This window comes from Sorex fumeus, unplaced genomic scaffold (assembly GCF_029834395.1).
Source record: "Sorex fumeus unplaced genomic scaffold, SorFum_2.1 ptg000098l, whole genome shotgun sequence".
Lineage (NCBI taxonomy): Eukaryota > Metazoa > Chordata > Mammalia > Eulipotyphla > Soricidae > Sorex > Sorex fumeus.
In genome coordinates, this window is record NW_026606155.1 from 85,353,102 (window position 1) to 85,379,216 (window position 26,115).

The window sequence follows — 26,115 nt, forward strand, 5'->3', positions numbered from 1 at the left end:
ACTTGGTGGGTGGACACGTGTCTCGCTTCTCATCCAGAGGAACTGCACATCATCTCTGAACCAGACCTGCCCTTGCTTCCCATTTTCAATCCCCATTTACTGGCTTTTCTTGTGACATTCTCCCCCTTGTTGCATCCCTCTTCCCTGTGGTTCCCCTTCGTAGACAGTTACAATGAAACCCTCTTTCTTCTCCCTAATACAGTCTGGTGGGCGCCACTCACTGCTAATGGACTTCAGGAGGCAAGACAGACTCTGTTCCCTCAATAGTGTACATGCACCAGTGTCCATGTTAGTAGGCACATAGCAGGTGCTTAGACGATGTATTAAATGAGTGGTGGGTTGCGGACCTAGATAAATGCTAATGATGCCAGCCTGCATTATGAAAAAGTGGACTCCTAAAGGGGGGGTAAAGCACACCCACTTTTAAAAGCAGGACAAACTTGAACCATTTAAAGTTGCAGTCTGGATATTCAGCTCTTTCTACTGGCCCCTCCACTTCAAAAGAGGCACCAGACTGTGTCACCCGGCTACGGGAAGAGTCAAGGTGCAAGTATCAGGCAGAACCTGACACAGGTTCTGGGTAGAAGATGCCCGGCCAAGGGGAGCCTATACGTGCTCTACCCACAGAACCCTCCATGGTACCCCCGGGGACCTCTGACCAGAGGGGGACATATCTGGGGCCTTTGTACCTTTAGACACGTTATACCCGTATGCAGCATAGGCGGCTGCAGAGGCGGCCGCAGCCCCTGCTTTGGCTCCTGCCATGGCAGCAGCACTGCCCGCAGTGGACTTTCGGCTTCGGCCTTTGCCGGCTCCTTTGGCTGTGCTTCCAGAACCTTTGGGGCGGCCCCGGCTTCGAGCTGAGTGGCCACGTCCTGCAGCTGGCATTTCCTGAATGGAAATTCCTGTGGGAACAAATGGGTCAAGTGGGAAAAAAACTGTCAATCTTCATGCATAATCAGAGTCACCCAAAAGGGCAGGCTGCTTCTCAGGGGCTCCGGGCCGAGCCACCAAATCCCATGGTTATTGAGTGTGCTATTCTCAACAGCTCAATCAGCCACAGCCCTAGCTTCTGTGCATTCTGCAAGGTGATTCTTACCTCTGGATTTCTTTTGTTAGATTCCCTTTTCTTTTGTTGTTTGGAGTACACCCACTGATGCTCAGGGGACCATGTATTGCTGAGGATTAAACCTGGGGCCCCCACACATGCTCCAACCCTCAGAGCAACTTATCTCCCTCTTCTTTAAATAACATCTATTCAGGAAACAGCAGGGAACTGCTACCTAGGATGCATCATTGTGCTCCTGCCTTGGAGTCAACTGTTTCTTCTTTCATACAGGGTGCTTGTTTTACAAGCAGCTGACCTGGGTTTAATCCCCAGCAAGCCCCAGAGCACAACCAGGAGTAACCCCTGAGCACTGCTGGGTAACTACTGCCCTCAAAATACAAACACACACACACACACACACACACACACACACACACACACACGACAGCAGTAACAGAAGGCCTACACAACAAAATGAGAAAAGGTCCAGAAAAGTTAACTCCAAACCAGTTTAAAAAAAAAAATCAACAGGGCTGGAGCAATAGCACAGTGGGTAGGGCATTTGCTTTGCACACGGCTGACCTGGGTTCGATTCCCAGCATCCCATATCGTCCCCCGAGCACCGCCAGGAGTAATTCCTGAGTGTAGAGCCAGGAGGAACCCCTGTGCATCATTGCCGGGTGTGATCCAAAAAAAAAAAAAAAATCAAGGTGGAATATGGAACAGGGACAATTAGAAAACAAAGAAGTTTGTATGAAACTACTAGCCTGGGCCAGAGAGATAGTAGGTGGGTCGGGTGCTTGCCTTGCAAGCAGCCAGCCTGGGTTTGAATCTCCGATACAGTTTATCGTTCCTTGAGCAACACCAGGAGAGATCCCTGAGTGCAGAGCTGGAAATAATCCCTGAACTCTGCTGGACGTGAACCCAAGACAGAAAAACCCAAACAAATGACTAGCTTGCTTTCCCTAGATGTTTTCTTTCTCCCTTTCCCATGACAGGGCTAATGATAGGATGGGCCTAGGTATTCCCCCCTTTTCTCCAGTGTGCTTTGTAACCGAAGAACATGGCTGGAGAGAGCGCTAAATGGGCTGAGTGTATGTTCGACCTCCAGGAAGGAAGGGAGGAGGCAGGAAAATGCCACCCTTGACCCTGGAAGGCACTGGTTCCTCACCCCTGCCTCCCACCCAGCCAATGATTCTCTTGACCTGGGGCGTGGGGTGCTGTGTGAGATCACTCACCATTCACGGTGTCTGAGACGGACCCTGTGACTGAGGCAGGAGAGTTGGTGGCTCGAGACTGAGGTGCTGAGGAGGCTGGATCGTCCACGATGACCAGCATGTCACTGCTGCTCTCGTCTGGGGGGATAGAGCCCGTGTGCAGCTCGCTGCTGATGGAGATCTGGGGGAGGGAGGAGGCCATTACCACCACTGCTGGCGCCTGCCATGGGCCCTCTGCTGTGTGAGCCAAAGGCTGCGATATGCCCTTTTTTCTGCCACTGCTCTCCTCTCCTGATGCATTTGTTGCTGAGGGCCCAAGGCCCTATGCAGGTGCCACGGGAGGAAGCTGCTTGCTCAGGCTTTCCTGCCCCTCAGTAAAGCGGGAGCAGTGGCGCTGCCAGAAGCCTCACCTCACTGAACGGGCTGGGCATAGCCGAGTCCACGCTGATGAAGGAGTCATCCCCGTCAGCGGAGAGGTTGGAGTTATCAGCTGACGGGACAAACGGGATCACCAGGTTCACACCCTCCTTTCTCCTCTTCCCATCCAATTCGTCTTCCCTTTTCTTCTGGGGAGGCACAAGCCAGGACAAAGAATCAGGACAGGCCCAGGAGAAAAGCGAGACGGAGGAAAAAAAATAATTTTAAAACAAACTTCTGGGTTTCATTCTATACCCAGATTGGTAAAGGTTGGCCGTGCGCAAGGTAAATGCCTGATCTGGCAACTTACCTGTGTACTATTACCCTTGGCCCTGCAAGACAGTTTTTATTGCATGAAACTTAGAAAGATGCAAGGGGAGAGAAGGAAAGGAATACATGTTTAAGAGAAAATATGAGCTTGAAAGAGCAAGCAAGCAAGCAAAGAGACAGAGGGATAAACAAGCGAGATATGTGGTCAAGAGAACACGTGGACTAGAAGAACAGGAAGAACTTTTTTATAGCTCTCTGTGCTATTCTACCACAACATGGAGCTGGAAGATAGGCCAGTCACACTGAGCCAAACCAAACCTCAGGGAGGCTAGGTGCACGGATAGCTTCCGGCCATTCTGGCTGTCACTCAGGACAGCAGTTGATGCTCTGTCACCAAGTCCAAGCTGAACAAATGCAGTCCCACCAGAGGGATGCCAATGAAGATCAGGGACACTGCTGTTATACTTTGTGAAAATAAAAATGACATGGAGGAACAGAGGGAAGCCCTCTGTTATAACCCTCACAAAGCTGGCCTTGTAAGTTTAAGCAAGAAATGTTGGAAGGGGAAAGAAAATGCTGACTTTCTAACAGCAACTGGAGAAAAAGATGAAAAGACTGGTTGGTGGTATTCTGCTGCTAGTAGATGACAAAGAAAGGAAAAATGAGCAGAACTATGACTGGAGTAGATCGAATCACCTCTTGGCGATCTCTAAGACTATGAACTCTAACACTGCAAGGATCCCAACCAGTGCTTTCCATAATTATATAGGAGCACAGACAGGGTGGAGCTGTGTGGCGAAAGAGGAGGTCTACCCAGGCCACATTTCTCCCAAATGACCAGCAGCACAGACCAGAACTGTCTCTAATCACAGACTGGAGCTGGGTCCTAACCAGTGGATATGCTGTGCCCCCAAATGTTTTTTCTGTAAGCTTTATGGCTGCCCCTCTCCAGTTCCTGCCACCCCCCCCAAGCTTAAGATACCTTTTCTGCATACTTCTCCCGCTTGCGCTTGCGCTCTTTGACTCGGTTGGTTTCCTCCTGCTGCCGTTTCTCTTCCTGCCGCAGTCTTACTGTGAAGAAAATGAAAAGATGTGATAAAGTAATTGGCAGCTGGAATTCTCATTTTTTGAAACTGCGATATCTGCATCCGTGATCCGTATGACTGCTAGCTAAGGCCAGTAACAGTGGGTTTATAATTGAAGGTGGCACAAAATTTTCAGGTTTGGGACTGAAGCAATAGCACAACAGGCAGGGCGTTTGCCTTGCAATCAGCCAACCCGGGTTCGATTCCCAGCATCCCATATGGTCCCATGAGCACTGCCAGGAGTAATTCCTGAATGCAGAGCCCCTGTGCATTGCCGGGCATGACCCAAAAAGAAAAAAAAAAAATTCAGGTTCAAACCTGAATTTAGTTATCAGGGGCCTTTCCTTGCCTTCATTCTTTTTCTTTCCAGCCTTTCAATGTTATTGCATGACACAGAAAAGTATGATCAGAGAATTCCACGAGGTTCTGAGGAGATGGCAACTGCAAGTCTCTTAGGAATGGGTACAGAAATAAAGGCACTGGGGCTAGAGCGAGAGCACAGTGGGTAGGGTGTTTGCCTTGAAGGCGGCCCACTCGGGTTCGATCCCCAGCATCCCAAATGTTCCCCCGAGCACTGCCAGGAGTGATTCCTGAGTGCATGAGTCAGGAGTAACCCCTGTGCATCGCTGGGTGTGACCCAAAAAAAGCAAAAAAAAAAAAATTAAAAAAAAAAAAATCAAAAAGAAAGGCACTTCATCACATTTTGGACATTAAGCCAGGAACTCAGAAACAGATGGAAAAGGCACTGATATGTCATAACAGTACATGTTTCTGACTTCCTGAGTAAGCCCTAATCACTGCGAAGTGTGGCCCCCCCAAAATCAAAAGAAAAACAAAACCAAAACCACCTCTCTGAACAGACCAATACATTTTTTTCTGGAGGGTGAAGGGCACATCTGGAGGTGCTTAGGGATCTAAGCTCAGGGACCACATGATACTGAGGACTGAACCTGGGCCACTCACCTTTGGGCCCTTTGAGTCATTTTCCTGGCCCCCAGAGTAAACTTATTACTATGAAGGAGTCCACAGATACAGATATTTAGGGCACATTTATTTGAGGTCATATAACTTTAAAATGACCCTTTCTATTTGAATTTGCTTTCTATTCAGTAATAATTTTTATATGTGTTTCACTGTAAGAATATTTCCCTCCAAATACATCCTTTCGCTCTGTCTAGCCTTACACAGAGCCAAGGGCCCCTTCTATATTCAGATGTGTGGGATCAAAAATAATCATCTACAGGGAGGAGAAAAAATGTTTAAGGCACATACGTTTCTTCTCCAACTCTTCATCGTCTAGAAGAAGACTAACTACTTCTTTGGGTTTCAAGGTATCTGGTTTGAAGTTCCCACCAGAAATCACCATTCGCTGAATCTATACAAAAACAGATCAAAACCACCATCAGAAATCCATTTGCCATGATATAAAAAAAACCCAAACATCCTTCTCAACCCACACCTCGAAAGACAGCCCTAGATTCCTCTGAGAGGATGATGCTGATTGTTTACCCAACAGAATGAATAACAAGAACTTCTTTGCCTGGACCTAACGAACAGCAAGAACATAAAGAATTCCAAATACAAACAACCTTAATAATCATTACTTTGGAACCTAAGGGCTGGAGCGATAGCACAGCGGGTAGGGCGTTCGCCTTACAAGCGGCCAACATGGCCGACCCGAGTTCGATTCCTCCGCCCCTCTCGGAGAGCCCGGCAAGCTACCGAGAGTATCTGATATGCCAGACACAGTAACAACAAAGTCTCCAATGGAGACGTTACTGGGCCCGCTCGAGCAAATCGACGATCAACGGGAGGGCCTTTACCTTTACCTTTACCTTACTTTGGAACCTAGCAAATTTGGAATATAACTCACAGGCTGATCAAACTGAAAAATACTCAGGCGTGAGCACAAATGTTATTCCTTCCATCATGGGTGTGAAAGTAGAGGCTGGGGAGATGATTCAAAAGGCCAGAGTGCATGTCTGCCAGACATAGACTCTGGGTTTAAACCTAGTACTGCATGGCTGCCTGAGACTACTGGGTATAGCCCTGATGGTCCCCAGCACCAACGGGAGGACCCTCCCCATACACCAAAAAAAGGGAAACCAAACCAGGAAAGGAAGTGAAACTGAAGGGCCATGACTGCTACTGGTCTCTGTAACAGAAGTCAAATCTAGGCTAGGGGCTCCATTCTGGTAGAAAAGGAGTGAGGAGTGAGGAGGGTGGGGAGCAAGTTCCAAGTATTGGATCTATGCTGGGCATGCACAGGATCCCAGGTTTGATCTCTGGTACTGGGTGGTCTCCCTCACACTGAGGGAGCAGTCCCCAGACACACTGGGGAGGCCCAGAAGAGGAAAAATGAAAAAGGAGCGAGGTTTGGGTAGGGTCATGGAGACTTCTATTCTAGAGGAAGTAACTTTATTTTCTATTTAAGAGAAACTTTGCCCCTTTATAACCAGTGAAAAGCAAGGGTCTTTCGTCTTAGCCAGGCCATGCTTCTCATTTTCTCTACCTGGATGGTGAATCCCTGCCTTGTGCTCACCTCACTTTTCTCCTTGGCCCGCTGCAGGATGCGTTCTTCAATGGTGCCTTTGCAGATAAGCCGGTAGACAGTAACTTGTTTTGTCTGCCCCAAGCGATGGGCCCTGTCCATGGCTTGCTGGTCCACAGTGGGGTTCCAGTCACTGTCATAGAAAATCACCTGCACAGGATGAGACAGCAGCAGACTGAGGGCACAGGCTGAAGTGCGAATTTCTAGGTCAGGTGTGACCACTATTTGCAAGCTTGATGCTGGACTTCTATGATACTAAGTGAACAGGCATACTCATAAAATCTAGTCTTTTATTTATTTGCTCTGGGTTAAGAGACATGCTATGGGCTTTTCCAGGATGTTCAGAGTGAACGGGGGCTAGAATGATACTACAAATGGCAGGGTGCTTGTCTCACACAAGGTCAACCTGGGTTTGATCCCTAGCACCCCATATGATCCGAGCCTGCCAAGAGTGACTCTGAGCCAGGAGTAACACTTAAGCACTGCCAGGAGCAGCCTAAAAATGAAAGACACACACACACACACACACACACGCAATATTAATACTTAACACTTGGTTCTTAACAACTGTCAGTCAGTGTTCTGGGTACTCTGTAAATATTATTCACTGTATCACTGTCATCTGTTGTTCATCGATTTACCTGAGCGAGCACCAGTAACATCTCCATTTGTCCCAGCCCTGAAATTTTAGCAGCTTCTCCTTACTCATCTTTCCCAATGCTGCTGTATTGGAGGCTCTTTCAGGGTCAGGGGAACAAGACCTGTTATTGTTACTGTTTTTGGCATACCGAATATGCCATGGGTAGCTTGCCAGGTGCTGCCGAGGTAAATATTATTAGTGTATTAAAACCCCACAATCAGGGACTGGAGCAATAGCACAGCGGGTAGGGCGTTTGCCTTGCACGCAGCCGACCTAGGTTCGATTCCCAGCATCCCATATGGTCCCCCGAGCACCAACAGAAGTAATTCCTAGGTGCAAGAACCAGGAGTAACTCCTGTGCATCGCCGGGTGTGACCCAAATGAGGAAACTGAGGAGCAGAAAAATCAAAGAATTTATCCAGGATCATCCAACCTAAGTAAGTGGTGGGCTGTTTCACACTAGGCTTAGCTCAGTGAGACACAGCACTGGCTTTCTCCACAGTGCCAGGCAGGATTCCATCAACAGGGCTATTTCTTGTCCCTTGAATTCCAAGGAAGAAATGTTTTCAAGGGTTCCCTGAAAGCTACTTTTACTTTGCTAAACAGCATGCACAAGCAACAAGTCTCCCCTACCCCAAGTATCCTAAAGCTGGCTTACCCCTGGCTTACCCCAGCTCTGAGGCTACTATTATAGAACATGCTGGTTCTTAAATGTCTACCTCCATATTCAACTATGATGCCGATTCAGTCAACGCTGCTTCGGAAACAACCCTCGCCAGTTCACAGTTCACTGGCCCTCTCCTATGCGGGTTCTTACTCCCCAGGTCTGGTGTGCTAATGTTATCTCGTCTCCTTCAGTCTAACTGACCTTGACACCAGGGTAGCTTGCTCCTTCTCTGCCAAGAACACCCAAAAACACATCTAGTTCAAACCCAGAATGATTAGCTCTTGCTCTACTGAGCCCATTAACTTTTCTGCTTTCTCCTAACCAATATGCTCTTCTCTTTTGTCATGAAGTTCTCTGCAATGTTTCTCACTACTGTTCCATTTGTCGATGTCATGTTGTTTCTTCAACAAAGAATTTCTCAACTGTTCTCTACTGGTTTAAGATTCAGTCCAAGTCTTCTCTTTCTGTAATAAAGTCTCCTTTTCCTATCCCTATTCCTCATAAGTCCCTGAGAAACAGTAATGGCGGGACTGGGAGTACAGAGGGCTTGCCTGGTAAGTGGTAGAACCTGGTTCAACCCTAGCACTGCACACAGTCTCATGAATGATCTCTGAGAATCACTGGGCAAGGCCCCCAAACAAATATAAAACTAAAACAAAAATAACAAAAAGGGGCTGGAGCAATAGTATAGTGGGTACAATGATTGCCTTGCATGCCTGGGTTGATCCCCAGCAACCTATATGGTCCCCTGAGCATCACCAGGAATGATTCCCGAGTGCAGAGCCAGGAGTAACTCCTGAGCACCACTAGATGTGACTCAAAAGTAAAAATAAATAAACCCCCCAGAGCTCCCCCCACTAAAAACAAAAACAAAACAAAACAAAAAAACAAATAAAAAACAAAAAAACCACCCCGGTCCCCCAAACAAAACACAACCCAAACAAAAACAAAATAAAACCTAGAAATAGTAACGGCAAAACTTCTGTTGTGCACTCATCATGTGTCTGGCACTAGTATGCATGTTTCACTGTATTTTCATAAAATTCTGTTCCTTTTCATCTTTTAAATTAGGAAGGGACTGGCCTGAATTCAGTCCTAACTCTCCTTAAGCGCCATGCACTGCTGACAATACGGGAAACCAGCAGTCTACATTTCACATGTGGACTTTTGGGGTTTGTTTTTGGGCCATAGCTTGCAATACTCAAGGCTTACTCCTAGTTCAGAGTATGGGGCCCATTCATGGGAGTGCTGGGCGGTGGGCGGGGACCAAAGGATGCTGAGAACAGACCTAGACCTCCTGCACACAAAGCATGCACTCATTTTGTAGTAGTTGAAATAGCATATGCAAAGTTATAAAAAATATGGTTTTAAGGTTCAGGAAAAATAAAGAAGAGACAGAATTCATGAAGGGGAGCCTACCAGTTGGACTGAGGGAATGTTACTTGTCCAAAATGAAAATCTATGCAGAGAATGAGAGTTGAAGTCAAACCCAATAAGTAGGAGCTTCAGCTGAACCTGCGGCAGTGGTTCAGATGGAACTCACAATGGGGAATCCTACAAAATGAATCATTTCAAAGGTGTTTCCTGACATTTACATTTTTTCCTGGAAGTCTCAGCAGCAGCCAGGTCTGATTCAGCTGACACTCTTTTGAAAGAGTTCCTATAGAGTAAGATTAAAGACTGAGGACAACTGCTTGCAATCTAACTTCACTACCTGTTCCCACTCTCCAAATCTAGTGGTTAACAACAACAACAACAAAAGACCAAAAAACAAATTTAGTGGTTAACTATCATATCACTTAAGTGGATTAGAAGAGAAAGGAGATTTGGGAAGCAGAGTAGAGTCCATTAGAAAAGTATCCAGGGCAAAAGAGTATGAAGTATGTATTGCAATTAAGTTAAAGGTAATATAGAGCTATAAGTGAGATGTGAGGCAAATGAGATGTGGGACTATTATCTAACCTAACAGTCAAATGAATGCTGAACTGACAGGAATGCAGGTGGGGTACTGGGGCAGACAATGCTCCCCCACAATGGGACAGTGATGCGGCTTATACTTAGTAATCAGGTTTATGGATGGAGCTCAGTAAGACAATCTAGAGAAAAACAAATAACAATTAAAGGATTAGAAAAACCGACTTGACTAGGAAAGATTAAAGTCAGAAAGCGTGGCCCAGCAGTGACTAAGGGGAAATATATTAATAGTCAGCACCTTCACCAAGTGGTAAACAGCATGCAGGGCAGGCACGGGGGAGGGCAGGGGAGCGCTGAGATGGAGTGGACACGGGTGGCTATATAGGTCAATGAGAGGGAGCTTCAGGGGCTGCCGAGTGAAATGGAAAACAGGAAAATTTTGAGAGGAACAACCGGAAAGAATTGAACCAACACTTGGAGGGTGGGACTCTTTTCCCCAGAAGAATGGGTGGAAGTTCAGTCCCTTGGGAGGTTGAGAGCTGTCTCTTGCTGTCTCAGGGGACACAGAACTTCTCATATCGCTATCAAAGGACAAAAGCTCGTCATTCTCCCTCTACAAGCAAGCATTTGATACAGGTCTGACAGAAGGAAAACAAACAGTACCATTCCTAACGATCCTTCCCAGCCACAGAGCCACTACTCCAGGAAGAAGAGCAGAGAGGACGCAGACAGTGCAGGGCAGCTGTCGTCAATCATGTGGTCAAGTCTTGGCTCCCGGAGGGGCCAGAGTCCCATTATTTACAAATACATGTTTATGGATGCATTCTCAAACCTAAGACATTCTGTTTTTCCCTAACATTTGGGGTTGACTAACCTCTTACTTATTATCCATAAATGGCTCTAGGGATCTTCCAAAGCAAAATCAGTCTTAGGGTAAAGGAAAAATGCCAACAGCTAAGTCCGCTGCATCTCTACTCAGACACAGGCAGAGAATCATTCGAATCCATCCAAAGCATAGCTTAGGGATTCATCTCCACTGCGTTTTCCTCAGTATTCCAGGAAGTTCTAACTTACAAGTGATGCCTCAAAGCCCTTCTCAAAATCAAATGTATAATTTTTGGGAATTGAGAACTCAGAATATTCAGGGCCTCTTCCTAGCTCCCAGGATAAACATGGAATTCCTACTTTTATCCCTCTGTGAAGTTTAGGTGGCTACTTTGGAGTTTGTGGCTGGTAAGTGCTCCTTATCCAGCACACATAAGGTTAAATTATAAAACCCTGGATGTATGATGCAGACCCCCCACCCCCCTTAAATCTCTTTATTTTTTTTTTACCATTTAAATGAATAACTAGGGGAACCATTCCCTAAGAAACCACAGATTGGACCTAAACTGTAATCAAACGAATGTATACTGGATCTCCAGGGTGACCTCAGCTTGTCTCCTGGCCTGAATAGCAGCTCTTATACGAGGACACATTTAAAGCAACAGCTCCCACCTGAGTCCTGTCCATGGGCCACTAAGAATGTTTCTGCAACACTCCTTTCACAACTCTCTCTCTCTCTCTCTCTCATTCTGTTTCACCTACTGCTGACTGCAGTTAGACCAGTTGGTAAGGTGACATCAGAGCCTCAACTAGAAGAAAGTAAGAAAGCCAGCCAAATATGCATCTGGCAGAAAGAAAGCATTCCAGGCAGAGGAGGTAAGTACAAAGCCTTGAGTTGAGAACATGCTTGGCATTCAAGCTATAGCAAATCCCATTGATTTACCTTTTAACTAAAATTGTTTCTACCATTCTCCCTAAATTCTTCCCCCCAACCTGAGCCCATATGAAACATTCACCTTCTGGTCATGTGGAGCTTTTAAGAACAAACAGAAGTTTCTAAGAGAATGATCTATGCAGAGGGAACATTTATGCAACAATGTAATATACCATGGTGTGTTCAGGAAATATAAATTTTGGAAGAGGAAGTAGTCTTGACAAGTAGTCTGAGAAGGCAGATAAAGGTTACAAAATGAAAGACCTGGGCTGGAGTGATAGCATAGCAGAGTAGGGCACCTGCCGTGCACATGGCTAAACCGGGTTTAATCCCCGAAACCTCATATGTCCCCTTAAGCACTGCCAGGAGTGATCCCTGAGTGTAGAGTCAGAAGTAAGCCCTGAGCATTGTAGGTTTGGACCCCCCACCCCTCCCCAACCACTGTGGTGCAGGAATTAGAACCAAAGTCAAGTGCTTACTGAGGAACATACGTGACCTCTAAGCTAGTTTTTTTTCACTCAGACTGTTTATTCATGGATACTCTCCATTGAATTTTTTAATTTTGGTCTAAACCTGGCAACGCTAGGCAGGAGCTATACCCAACTCTGTATTTAGGGGGACTAGGAATTAAACTGGGGTAAGTCACATACAAGCCAAATGTGTTACCACCTTTATTATGTCTCTGGTCCCAACACTCCATTTTTAGACCAGCATCAGATATACAATAGACATTCAATAATATCTGTTGAATGACTGTATAAAAAATGTATTCCAAGAGGAGAGATAAAAATCCGAAAGAAAAAGCTAAAATGTTGCAGTTCTAGTTAAAGTGCATCTATTGTATTTTAACATATTAGGAGGCAAAGAAGTTTAGGGTGTAAGCAAAAAATAGTATCAACCAAACAATGTATTTATAAATAGAAAATATGCATAACTGGTATCCAGCTGTGCTCACTACTTACCGTATCTGCAGCGGTGAGGTTGATACCCAATCCTCCAGCTCGTGTGCTTAGCAGGAACACAAAGATGTCATTCCTGGAAAAGAGGAAGGAATAATGTTAAAAGAAAAAAATGAAAAAGGAACTACGGCATTGTAGAAAGAGACAATGTCTAGGGCTGGTAGAGTCTGCGGGTTTACCAGTCCTGCTAGATGTTTGGCAATATTTTGTGCAAGTGCGTGGTTGCTGAAATCAAACCACTGCAGCCATCCTCCGATTTGCAAATACATTTCTGCTGCTCACTGATACTGACAGGGAATGTGTTTTACAAAAATGTATGAAATGCAGGGGCTGGAGTGATCGTACAGTGGGTTGGACGTTTGCCTTGCACACAGCCGACCCTGGTTCGATTCTGGCATCCCATATGGTTCCCTGAGCAATGCCAGGAGTAACCCCTGAGCATCGGCCGGGTATTTCCCAAAAAGCCAAACAGAAACAAAAACCACCCCTGCCCCAAACATATGAAATGCAACAGAAATGTTATGGAAATAGAGACTATGCAACAGTTACATTTTCTCCAACATCCCCCTTTATTGAACTTGTGCTGTCCAGGGTTTACACTTGAGGTATATGAGGTATTACAAAGGTACCCAGGATTCAGACTTATATTTAAGGCAGGCACTCAAAGAAGTCTGTTATCAGACTTTAAGAGTCATATTTTTAGTACGCCAAACCAATCTTAGTTTATGTAAAGGGAATAAATCATAATTTGCTGGGGTTTTCCCTCGAGTCCCAAACCATGACTTACAATAACTGGAAACTAATAATTGTAATTCTGAAGCATTCACTTTAATAGGAGTTGAAGATAGACCCCAAAAATGACAATGTCAGGACTAAGATCTACATCATGATTTCTATGTACTAAACTTGGGATGAATCCATGAAGACAGTCTATACATAAAGAATTTTTTTGATGAATGCCAACAATCCATACATAGAAATGATCAGATATATTGGGATACAATGGGCAGTGTTTAGGGCTTATTCCTGGAGCTGGGTTCAGGGATCAGACACCCCCCCCAAATTTTATTATCATAAAGTTGTTGACAATAATTGATCACATTCAATCTTTCAACACCAATCTCATCACCTTTATACCTTCCCACCATTAGTATTTCTAAGTTTCCCACCAGCACTCAAGTCTACCCTAGGCAGATGCTAGATGATTTATTCTGAATTGCTAGTTATGAATAGTATAAGATGTCTATAAGGGTCAATCTCACAGTGATTCAACAACAACAACAACAACAAGAGTATGGTATATTGCGTGGCTGTGAAAGCAGCTCTGTGCTCCTTGGGATCATAAAAATTTAAATAATTGGGGCCCAGAGCCATCCCTGACTCAAACTGCTTGGTTCTGAGATTTGTGTGTGAGTCTCTGGATCATGGCTGTTCATGTGCTTAAACAGCAGCTGGACACAGTTCGTGGGTTTGACAGCCAGGAACCCAGAACGGCAAGAATCAGGGGTCAGTCTTGACAGAGCTTGGGGGACCATAATGGTGTTGGGGATCGAACATGATTGGTTGCATGGAAGACAAGTGTCCTGTCTGCTGTATTATCACCCCAGTCCCTTTTATTTACTTTATATTTTCTTGGGGGGAGGGGGCCTGGGGGTTACAGTTGGTGGTGCTTGGGGTCACTTCCAGAAGTGCTTGGGAGCCCATATGGTTCTGGAGATTGAACCTGGGGATCCTGAATGCAAAATGTTTAGCCCAGTAAGCTATTTCTAGTCCAATTCTTCTATTTTACTTTTTATTTTTGTGTCACACCTGGAGGTGCTCACTGATCACACAAGTTGGGAATCATATGGGGTGTCAGCTACTAAACCCAGATTGGCTGCGTGCAAAGCAAGGGCCACAACCACTATACTATCATCCGGCACAATTCTACTATTTTAATTTATTATTATTATTATTGGGCTGGAGCAATAGCACAGTGGGTAGGGCGCTTGCCTTGCACGCAGCTGACCTGAGCCGGGCCGACGCCGGTTTGATTCCTTTGCCCCTCTCGGAGAGCCTGGCAAGCTACCTGTGACATATTCGATATGCCAAAAACAGTAACAAGACTCACAACGGAGAGGTTACTGGGCCTGCTCGAGCAAATAGATGAACAATGGGAGGACAGTGCTATACAGTGCTATTATTATTATTTTTTCATCTCTAGGAGTGCACAGAAGATCAGACCCTTTGATGTGAGTCAGACAGTCTGATGCTTGGGCCCAGAGCTATGGTGTTGCTGATATAGGGGAGAGGGAACTAGGGTCAAAACAGTAGTGCTCAAGAGCAGGGGCAGCAAATATGGTGCTTCAGGCATTGAATCCAGTGTCTCAAGAATGCAAAGCATGCATTCCATCTATCTGACTCTCTCCCCAGCCCCTACATCCTAAACCAGAAAGTGCTATTGTTATTCATGCAGGCAATATTTATTAAATATCTTCTTGAAGTAAAGCCCATGCTAGATGACAAAAAAGCAGGTTTTGATTTAAGACTTATCTATGTACAGTCACAAAACAAGGAGTTTGAACCCAGTTCTTACAGGTAACATAAATGTATTTTAAGATTATCTTGCATTTTCTTAGTCTTGTCACCCACACTTATTTTTCAAAAACATTTCTAAGAAAAAGGAATTACATGGGCTGCAGAGATAGCTTAAAGAGCTGAATACAGGCTTGCATATACAGGGACTTGGTTTAATCCCTGCCACTGAGTAGTCCCCATAGCACCACCAGGAGTGATTCCCCAACAAGCACAAATATTCATGAGCTAAACTTTAAAGTCCTCTGAATCAAGCTAATTTCCTCACGCAGCCAACATGGCCGACCCGAGTTCGATTCCTCCGCCCCTCTCGGAGAGCCCAGCAAGCTACCGAGAGTATTCGATATGCCAGACACAGTAACAACAAAGTCTCCAATGGAGACGTTACTGGGCTCACTCGAGCAAATCGATGATCAACGGGAGGGCCTCTCTATATAAGACTACAGTGCTAAATCCTATTGGAAATTTACTTAGATAAGTGTTAAATTGCCAGTCATTCTTATTGATAATGGAAATAAATTTTTGGGTCTGGATATTGAAGAAATAAATAAAATAAAACAAAACTAGAATATATGATGTATCACAGGTCATGTGACTATTTACTGAAATTCAGATGTGGCACTAATTCCCAACATAAAATGAACATTATTCTGTGAGTTCCAGGAAAAATAAATGGAAAAAGATTGGTACGACGATGTTCTCACCCATGATGCTGTTTTTCCTTGGTAAGCGGGGGGGAACCCACGTGACTGCTAAATATTCTGTTTCCTGTACTATACAATAAGCATGCTCTGAATATAACTGAAGTGACTAACTGATGACATATGAACAGCAAACATGATTATCAGTGAAGGAGCTATTTTGAAATAAGCATCCTGGTTAGTCACTAACCTGGTTAATCACAAATCTATTATTTGCACTGCATTAAACACAACTTTTCTGAAGGTAAGAGAGCACACCTGTAGCCTTCTATAGGGCACAATCCCAAAGGTTCTGTATTCTTAATGTTACTGGGAAAACGAAAGTTAATTGGATTTGATGATATAAATGGAAAACTAAGAAGACAGCTTCCCCCTGAGAGACAGCTCACTCAGGCTTGGTCCAGAGGTTTCTTTCTGAGACTTGTGAGAGAGACCATAGTCTGAGCAAGAGGTGGGACATAGGAAAGGGATGGGGAGATGGAACAGGGAGTTAAGAGAGGATGCAGCCAGATATGTAACATGTAGCTTGGGTGGGAGAACAGTTGGGAAAAAAAAAATCTGGAAAGCCAGGGAGTTAAGTCCAAAGATGGGGCAATGACTTTTAAAGAGGAATTAATATAGAGAAAAAAAAGCACCATGGATTGGAGATAATATAAAGGGTAGGATGCTCGTCTTATACACTGCTGTCCTGGGTTTGATCCATAGCATCCCATATGGTCCCCTGTGCCTACCAGGAGCGATCCCTAAATGTAGAGGCAGGAGTATGCTCGGAGCACCAAGGGTGTAACCCAAAAACCAACCAACCAACAACAACAAAAACAAAACAAAACAAAACAAAATAAATACCAGAGGAAGGAATAATGGCAACACTTAAAATACAAGTGGACAGGGGCTGGAGCGATAGCTTAGAGGGTAGAGCATTTGCCATGCACACGGCTGATCTGGGTTCGATTCCCAGGATCCCGTATGGTCCCTTGCGCACTGGCCAGGAGTAATTCCTGAGTGCAGAGCCAGGACTAACCCCTGAGCATTGCTGGGTGTGACCCAAAAGGCAAAACAAACAAACAAACAAAAAAAAACCAAAAACAAGTGGACAACGGTAGAAAAAGTTTGTTTTAGATATTAACTATGTATTGAAAACTGCCTTTTGATGAAGCAGACGGTAAGCAGCAAGGTTCAGCTGTATTCAAGGTAAGTGAATTAATCGAACCCATTACCATTATGTCATACTATAATGGAAAAATCTGGATCATGGGAAAAGGGTTGTTAATTAGTTTTCTCCTGGGATCATACAGTTGTATTATTCATAAATAAACTCCTCAGGCTGGAGAGATAGTACAGTAGGTAGTACGCTTGCCTTGCATGTGGCTGATTGTGGTGATTCCCAGCACCTTGACTGATCCCAGAGTGCAGAGCAAGTAAAATCTGAATACTGCTGTGTGTGGCCTGAAACACACACACACACACACACACACACACACACCCTGTACCAACATATCACCACACACACATACACACATACACCGCACCAACATATCACCAAAATCAAACTTTTTTTGGTGGTGCCAGGTATTGAACCAAGAGCTTCACAATGCAATGCCAAGTGCTCTGCCACTGAGTTACATCCCCAGTCAGTTTCTCCTTATCAATCTAGAGTTAATAGTATGAATTTACTCTTTGGGGGGGTGGGGGGGAGCCCTGACTGAAAGGAGAATCCCAGAAGGCAACAACATGGTGGTTTGAGTGCCCTCTAGGGGGTGGATTAAGAATCTCAGGCTCTCCAACCAGGCCTCCTTGTGAGTCCAGGGTTCTGGACAGCCAATGAAGGGGGTCTATATTGTAATCGCAGAGCAGATATGCCTAGGCCTCATTCTTCCTTTTTAATGACCCATGGAGACCACTTTGCACTGAAATGAGTGAATGCTGCTCGGCATGCAGCCTACTCTTAAAATCTTGGGGGAACGACCAAGAGAAAGTGAAAGAAAAACCCACAAGGCACTTATCACCCATGTTTTCCAAAGGGTTCCTGATACTAGAAGGATAACAGAAAAGCTCGATCAGGTAAATGTCATGGGGCAGGAGAAAAGAAAGCAAAGGCCAAGGCACAGCAGAGCAGGACCTTGTGAATGGCTCCCAGGAGCACGCACTGGTCACATGTTCTGAATGCTGCCCAGTCAGGACATCCTGGCCAAACAGTCTTTAGTCTCAGTCAGACTCTTTCCTGGAAGGATCCCTCATAAATAAATCTTGTATGAAGGGAATGTAAATGGCTTTTTATAGGCGTTCTTGTTTACTCTGGCTGACCTTAGAGGCACAGGGCTTTCCAGATAAAACTACAATTTTTTCTTTTGATGTATTTTCATTAATAATAATGAAAATATTTGGCAAGGCATGTTTTTTGTTTTCAAAAACACCTGCATTCCTCCCCCTCCCCCCCACTGAGCTACCGAACCACTTAGATTTATAAGTTGAGAACTTTTTACCCATCAGGAATCTTCTTCCTTGATAAGTTTCTGATCAGTAAAGACATAGTTTAGATGTATACATAAAGAAAAGGAGATTATGGCTTAGCTATCATCTCAACTCTGAAGGAGATTTTAGTCTATTTTTCATTATGATCTTAATAGCATGTCTAAATATTAAATGTAGGCTGTTAAAGTGATTGATTTCAAAATGAATGTTGAAGTCTATTCAATGAACAAATACATTGTTCCCTAAGTAATTCTCATTTTGGTATAGACTGTTTTTGTTTTTTGATCAAACCCAGGTTGGCCTCTTACTCTAGCTCCTTGCTATGGTTAGGCTTCTTACGCCTGGCAGGGTCAATCTGTGGTGCTTATCCACTGTGAACTCTCTAGGACCAGCTGCATGCAAGGCCTCCCTACCTACTGTATTATCTCTCCAGCCCTAAGAGCTAAGTTTTTTTTTTTTTAAACTATTGCAACAATGAATTATATGCATCTACTCATTTCCCCCTCTACTGTTACTGTAAAATATACTGAGCTTCGGATTCCATAGTGCAGCTTTCTGGGATTAGGGTCAACTAGAACAGCTGTAGTGCTACAACTCAGAATTCCCAATCATTAGACAGCATCATGCTACAGTGCCTCTAGCTCAGGCTGGGATCTAAATTACCATTTCTTTCTTCTTCCACTGCTGAGTCAGGGTCTCACATATGCAAGCATTCTACTGCTAAGGCACATCCTTGGTCAGCAACAAAAAAGAGAGTTTTAAATGTTTTAGCCTTCCCCCCAGTAACTTCCCTTGCTTGAATCTATATTAAGAAAATTAAGTACTGAAAAAGCTTTATACATATACATTAAAAAAACACAATAGAAAAGTCACACCCCCACACACACATCCCATACTGGGAAGTACGAAAAATGATTACAAAGGCTTTTATTTTGGTTTTTGGGTCATATCCAGTAGTGCTCGGGGTTACGCCTGACACAGTGCTCACAGGACTATGCGGTTCTGGAGATCAAACTGGGGCCTTGTACATGCCAATCATGGGCAACAGGTCTTTGTTTTATATATTTCTTATTTCTGGTTTATTTTGGGCCATCCCACTAATGCTCAGGGATTACTCCTGGTGCTGTACTCACTCTTGGCAGTGCTTGGGAGACTGTATAGGATGCCAGGGATTGAACTGAGGCCGATGGAAGTTTTAAATCTTACCAACTGCTCTATGGCCCCGTGCACTAGCCCTTTGAGCTCTCTCTATAGCCTCTGGATTCTTGAAAGGGTATGTGAAAATACTCATGATACATGGTTAGAGAAATCAGAACAATTTTATCTACAATATGATATAAACATTTAAATACAATACACACTTTAAAAATGTACAGTGCTGTGTTGGAGAGATGGCTCAATGGGTAAAGTACATATTTTGCATGCAGGAAGCTGGATTCAAGTCCTGGCATGACATGGTCCCTGAACACTGAGTCATGAGTAGTCCCTGAGTACCATCAAGTATGGCCCAAAATAAAAAACAAAAAAAACAGGGCAACATGCCAACATATTAACTGCAATGGAAGTTTTTGTTGTTGTTGTTGTTGTTGTTGCTTGTTTGTTCCTCAGTCGTACCCAGTGGTGCTCTGGGGCTACTCCCAACTTGGGGTTGCTCCCTGGTGGTGCCTGGGGAACCATGTGGTCCTGTGGGGGTTGAACCCTGTCCTCCTTCACACAAAACATGCACAACAGCCCTTATGCCACTGCCCAGGCCCTATAGGTGATTTTTATATTTACTAAATATTTCTCAAAATTTTACTAATAGGAATTTTATTATATGCCCACTCAATTATTACTGGAAAAAGTTTCCCTATTAATGAGCTGCCAAATCTATAGTACCAAACATCAGTGGAAAATCAACAATAAGTATTTAAGGTGAAATACATCTCCCCTCTCCCCCCCCGGTTCTTGGGACTGTACTCAGTGGTGCTCAGGGCTTACTCCTTGTGGGGCTCAGAAGGACCATATGAGATGCCGGGGATCAAACTTGGGTCCATGGCATGCAAGGCAAGTGCTCTGTCTGCTATACCATCTCCGGCCATTTTACTTAACGTCTTTTCTTCTAACATAAAACTCATGACACCTCAGTATGTCCCACGGAAGAGGTGCTGGCAACACCGGAAAAAAGAATCTGCAGATTGCTTTTTGGGTCACACCTGGCGATGCACAGTTACTCCTGGCTGTGCTCAGGGGACCATACGGGATGCTGGGAATTGAACCTGGGTCAGCTGTGTGCAAGGCAAACACCCTACCTGCTGTGCTATCTCTCTAGCCCCCAGGAATCTACAGATTTTGTACAAAGATTCTTGTCTGCTGGAGCTCTCAAGATAGTACAATACATTTCATTTGATTTCAGAATCAAAGATGAAGAGCTAGTATACACTTTTTGGGGGAAGGGTGAGGGTAAGTAGCCACTACTATATATACACTATATATAATTTTATTTATTTTTTTAAGTGGGGGTCTCTCTAGTAGTTACTTGGTCACTCCCCAGCTATACTCGGCCCAGCAATGCCAGGTCTGAGGTTAAGGTTCTTGTCTCAGGCCTAACACTGCCAGTGGCTATCAGGATCACTTCTGCAGTGCTGAGTAGAAACCCTACAGTACAGGGATTGAACTTGGGGTCCTGTGAATGCAAAGCATGTATTCCAACACTATGACCTTCTCTCCAGTCCAGGAACCATTATTTTTATACATATCTAAAATAAACCAAGAATCTGCCAGTAGCTTCTCTAAGTGGGAAATTAGGTTACAATCATACAACCTCTCCTAGGTAATAAACTGAAGCAGGTCTAAAGCAGACCTTCCTGGAAGGTCACTCTAATTCTGATGCATCATTTCAGGTTAGGTGTGAATGGCTTAACGGTAAACCAAAACACCAGGACATGCCTCCTTGCCTGTATGTCACTGCAAAGGACTGAGAGCAAAAATTCTGGACCAGAGGACATTTTATATTTATCTATGGATTTGTTTTATGCTAATTTATTTAATACCTGAAGTAAACCATGCCATGCTTTAAAAATAAAAATTTTAACCAAAATAAAAATGCCTTTGTGCTTTCAGTTTTCTTCCCAATAATTAACACTACATATCAACATAATTAGAGACTAGAAAATTTTAAAACTGCTCCAACTTACAGAACATTATGATCTGTTCTACTGTTTAGTTCTCTGGAACTAAGGAAGAAACTGAAGGATGAAGGAGCTCAGCAGACCTATCGCTAGTGGAGTCTGGTTTTCTCCTTGGAGAGAGCAGTAACCGGACTCTGCTTATTATAGTGAGAACATGCACTTAGGATAATTATGGCTCTGTAAGCCATCAACATCCAGCAGGCAGCATTTGAAATTTCATAGGCTCATATCAGGTGGGAGAAGGACTCTACAGAGAGTTGCCAGCTAACTGACTACATAGGACTACAATTTGTCATGATGTCCTATGCTACTACAAATTGTACAGGGAAAGTTGAAAAAAAAAAAAAAGGAAGGTATTTCTCTTTAACATTTACAAAGTAGGAAAACAGAAACTAAAAGTTAACTCCAAGCCAACACCCAGAGATAGCCACTGATACAGCAAAGTCACAATGAGAATTCTTATAACTTCTTTTTTAAATTACCTGTTCTGAAAATCAGCAACCATGTCCCGCCTCTCCGAGATCTTGGATGACCCATCAAGCCTCATGTAGGTATGCTTTCTGTAAACCATATATTCCTGCCAATCAGAGTAAAAACATAGAATAAATCTGATGCAAGTCACTATACTCTAATTCTCACAAGCATCTATTCACCTACCTCATTCATACTGGTGTAAAGTCACATAAAAAATGAGGCGAAAACAATTTCAAAATTAGAGGAACCTTATTTTGCAAATTACATTTTTTCCCAGTTAAAGAAAATTGAGGGCAATCTGCAGATTAGAGTTTATAAAAACAAAACAAAAAAATGAAACCTCCAAAAAGGTGTCTCATAGCTATGGAAAATCCAGTTTTCCTCAGGCAACACTTGCCCTCATATTTCTCCCCTCAAAGTCCTTGCTGATCAAAGTCCCTGAATTTATAGCCTAAGCTTCCTTCTCCTATCAGAAAATGCGTCCCTGGAGGCCAAAGCACCAGCTTGAGACAGAAGACAAGACATCCTATGTCAACAACATAGGATGTTCTTGACATCATTCACAAGGAAGTGTAACTTTTAAGAATAGAGAAACAGGGACCAGGATGTGGCTCAGCAGTAGAGCACTTGTCTTGCATGTTTGAGGCCCCAGGTTCGATTCCCATCAAACAAAAGCAAATAATAAATAATTCAAGAGAGCCAGCAGAGAGGACTTAACTCCACACTTAAAAGTTACAATTCCAGGGCTCAAGAGCCAGTTCAATGGGTTGAACACACACTCAGCATGAAAAAGGCCTGGGTTTGAGCACTGGCATTGCATGATCCCGTGAACACTGCTGGAGCAAACACGGCCAGGAGCAACCCAAGGACCTAGCGCCAATGAGTGTGAACCACAAACAAAATGAGGGTAAAATAAAAAAGGCTACAATTTCTTTGTGCCCCAACTGGGATTATACTTAAAAAATATCCATTTGGCAGGCTTGGGGTATAGTTGGGAAAATGGGGACAATGCTGGAGGGATGGTCACACTGGTGGTAGGATTGGTGTTAGAACACTAAATGCATGTAACAAATGCATCATTAACAAAGATGTTTAAAAGGGGGGGCGGGGAGGAAGTCCATCTTTTGAAATACATAAATCTTAACACAAGTCCAGAGAGATGGCTCAAAGGGTTGGAGTGCAGGACAGAAACCACTAGATTTCTAGAGTCTTGCTACCACATGTCCTGAGCATCGCTGGGAGTAATACATTAGCACTATTGGTTATGTTCCCCATATACAAACGTTCCCTACTGAAAAAGTATATTTCTACACTTAGGAAATGGTATTAATTTTCTGTGGTCATACGTTCTTTTATTGAAAGATTCTCACAGCTAGTTCTCACCTCTAGTTGGATATTTCAGAACCAAGTTTGTTATGGCTGGTGTACTGCATGTGTCAGCTTATTCTTAGAGCAAATGAATGCCAAACCTCCTTTCTTTTCCTTTTGCTTTTTTATTGCTTTTTGGGTCACCCCCAGCAATATTCAGGGGCTACTCTTGGCTCTGCATTCAGGAATTACTCCTGGCGGTGCTCAGGGGACCATATGGGATGCTGGGGATCAAACCCGGATCAGTTGCACGCATGGCAAACACCTTCCCTGCTGTACTATCACTCTGGCTCCAAACCTCCTTTGAAGGGTTGGCAGAGGCCTTGAGCTAGAGTACTAATGAGGTGAAGCTGGCCTAGTTAAGTACATCAAGGCACACATCTTTACAGTATTTTATATACTTAACTGTTTCTGTCTTGGGGTGGTTCTTTAAAGGACTTGATAACCAAAGAGGGGCAAAAAATACACAATTGGAACGAGCTTCACAGTAAGAGGCACAGCTGGGCTAATAGCTGGAGAGTATTTTGGTTAATGAGGAATTCAGGAAAGAAGATGGAAAAGAAAAGTAGATAGAGTTAATGGTCTTTAGAGGCTCTCCATCCCCTACCAGCTAACTCAATCTTGGAACATTTGCCATCCAGGAAAAAAATGACTCGATTATATGGCAACATTCCTCAGATTTGGATCTGAACAGAAAGGAGGGCTCCTGCATAGGTATGCTTTTACTCTTTTTCTTTTTAAAGCAGAATCTCTAACCTCTATGAAAACGTTGATGAATCTTCTTAGGGATCTTGCTATTCATATAATTTAGATACCAAGGTCAGCATGCCACCAGAAATATTAATCCAGGAGACTATTTATTTTTCTTTTTTGGAGGGGGGTGATGCTCAGGGGTTACTCTTGGATCTGCATTCAGGAATTACTCCTGGTGGTGGTACTCAGAGGATCATGTGGGATGCTGGGGATGGAACCCAAGTTGGCCGTGTGCAAGGCAAATGCTCTATACTCACTGCATTATCTTGCTGTCCTCTAGAAGTGAGATCTTTATAAGCTTGATGCCTTCACACTACCATCCAAGGGAGTAATGGGATTTCAGAAGGCCCTGGTGAATTTCCATACTATTTCAGTAAACAGATTCCAAAAAAATCAAACTGACAGGAATGTCTACAACCTTACGCCATACAGAAACACTTAAAGGATACTGCATTAGCTTAATATATAATTCACTAACTTCTTTCATTAACAAATTCTAGTCTTACTGAAGTAATTCTAGATGTCTCCAAAATTCTGGGTTCTTCAGAAAAGAGCACTCAATCTAACATTTATCCGGGGGCTGGAGAGATTATGAGGGTTAAAGTACTTGATTTACAGTCGCCTGCCCCTGTGCCTGACTGTCCTCGCCGGGGCCCCTTGGAGGGGAGCGGGTTGAGCTTTCCTCCCCACTCTGACCAGGGTTCCGGCAGCCAAAGACCTCTAGGACCAGCCACCACCATGCTGAGACCACTCTCCGCACACATGAAGGTACTGGCAGAGGGACCAAGTCACACGGGTTCTGGGGCCGAGATCTCTAAGCCTACTTGGATTTGGGCCGAGCATCCTCTACCCAGATCCTCCAAATTCCAGTAGGCGGGGGTCACACCCACCAACTGGACCCCTGGCGCTGTGTAATCCCATCAACGGCCAAGACTCAGAGACTATAAAATCCAGCTCCCGGAACCGCGCGACATCCTATTATGACATCTTATTATCTCATTCCTACTTTGGACAAACTGGCAGGCTACCGAATGTAGCCTGCCCACACGGCAGAGTCTGGCAAACTCCCCGTGGCGTACCCAATATGCCAAATACCAGTAACAATGCTGGGTCTCATTCTCCTAAAGAGCCTTGAATATAATCTCAGGGCTAGGATGAAGGAGACGTTACTGGGGCCTGCTTGAGGCAATCGACGAATAACAGGATGATTTGTGATTTGTTACATGTAGCTGATCCTATTTAATCCATGATAAAGAATATGGAGCACTGTCAGGAGTAGTGAGCCAGATAAATCCTGTGCATCCCTAGGTGTGACTCTAGAACTCACTCCCCGTCCAAAAGAAACACTGGAGCCAGAGAGATACTTCAGGAATTAAGGTTCTTGTCCTGAGCGTGGTTGGTGCTAGTTTGATCCTCAGTACCATAAATGGTACTACCAGGAGTGATCCCTGAGCATAGAGCCAGGAGTCAGCCCTGAGAACCACTAGGTGTGGCCCCAAAACCAAATCAAACCAATAGAAACTACTGGGTAACTATTAGAAATTTTAAAAGTATGGCACTTTCATTCCTGTCATTCCTCAACTCTCTGTAGCTCCCTCTCCCATAGCCAAGAACACTGCTTTGTAGGACCTGTGTCATACTTAGCAATCCCATGGATGAAAGAGGGTTTAAAGGACAGAAAGACCACTAATGTAATCGTTTATTATAGCAGGCGCTCTAAAAACCAAGGTACTTTTCTCCCAAGTCCATTTTTGACATTTAGAAAAGGCTTAAAAAATGATCTATCAATTAAACTTTCTGAAACTCCATGAAATAAGAATTTCTTCTCTCTTTTTATTTATTTATTTGGCTTTTTGGGTCACACCTGGTGATGCTCAGGGGTTACTCCTGGCTTTGCACTATGGAATTACTCCTGGCAGTGCTCAAGGGATGATATGGTATATTGAGATCGAACCCAAGTCACCCGTGTGCTGGGTAAACACCATACCCCCCTTACTATGGCTCCTTATCCTTTTTTTGCTTTTTGGGTCACACTCAGCGATGCTCAGGGGTTACTCCTGGCTTTGCACTCAGGAA

General features: G+C 44.1%; 1 protein-coding gene across 2 annotated transcripts in view; it reads right to left on the reverse strand.

The window, feature by feature from the left end:
- The window catches only part of INO80 (INO80 complex ATPase subunit), a 113,372-nt gene that overhangs the window by 2,141 nt on the left and 85,116 nt on the right, over window positions 1-26,115 (reverse strand). Inside the window, exons 28-35 of one of the 2 annotated variants that reach the window (XM_056133677.1) lie at window positions 21,927-22,021; window positions 12,531-12,603; window positions 6,580-6,738; window positions 5,310-5,412; window positions 3,935-4,023; window positions 2,676-2,828; window positions 2,287-2,446; window positions 690-905 (exon numbers count right to left, since the gene is read on the reverse strand). In XM_056133677.1, coding sequence (XP_055989652.1) covers window positions 690-905; window positions 2,287-2,446; window positions 2,676-2,828; window positions 3,935-4,023; window positions 5,310-5,412; window positions 6,580-6,738; window positions 12,531-12,603; window positions 21,927-22,021 — 1,048 coding nt within the window. Of the gene's footprint in view, window positions 1-689; window positions 906-2,286; window positions 2,447-2,675; window positions 2,832-3,934; window positions 4,024-5,309; window positions 5,413-6,579; window positions 6,739-12,530; window positions 12,604-21,926; window positions 22,022-26,115 lie in introns of both variants that reach the window. The other variant, XM_056133675.1, reaches the window with a different exon arrangement.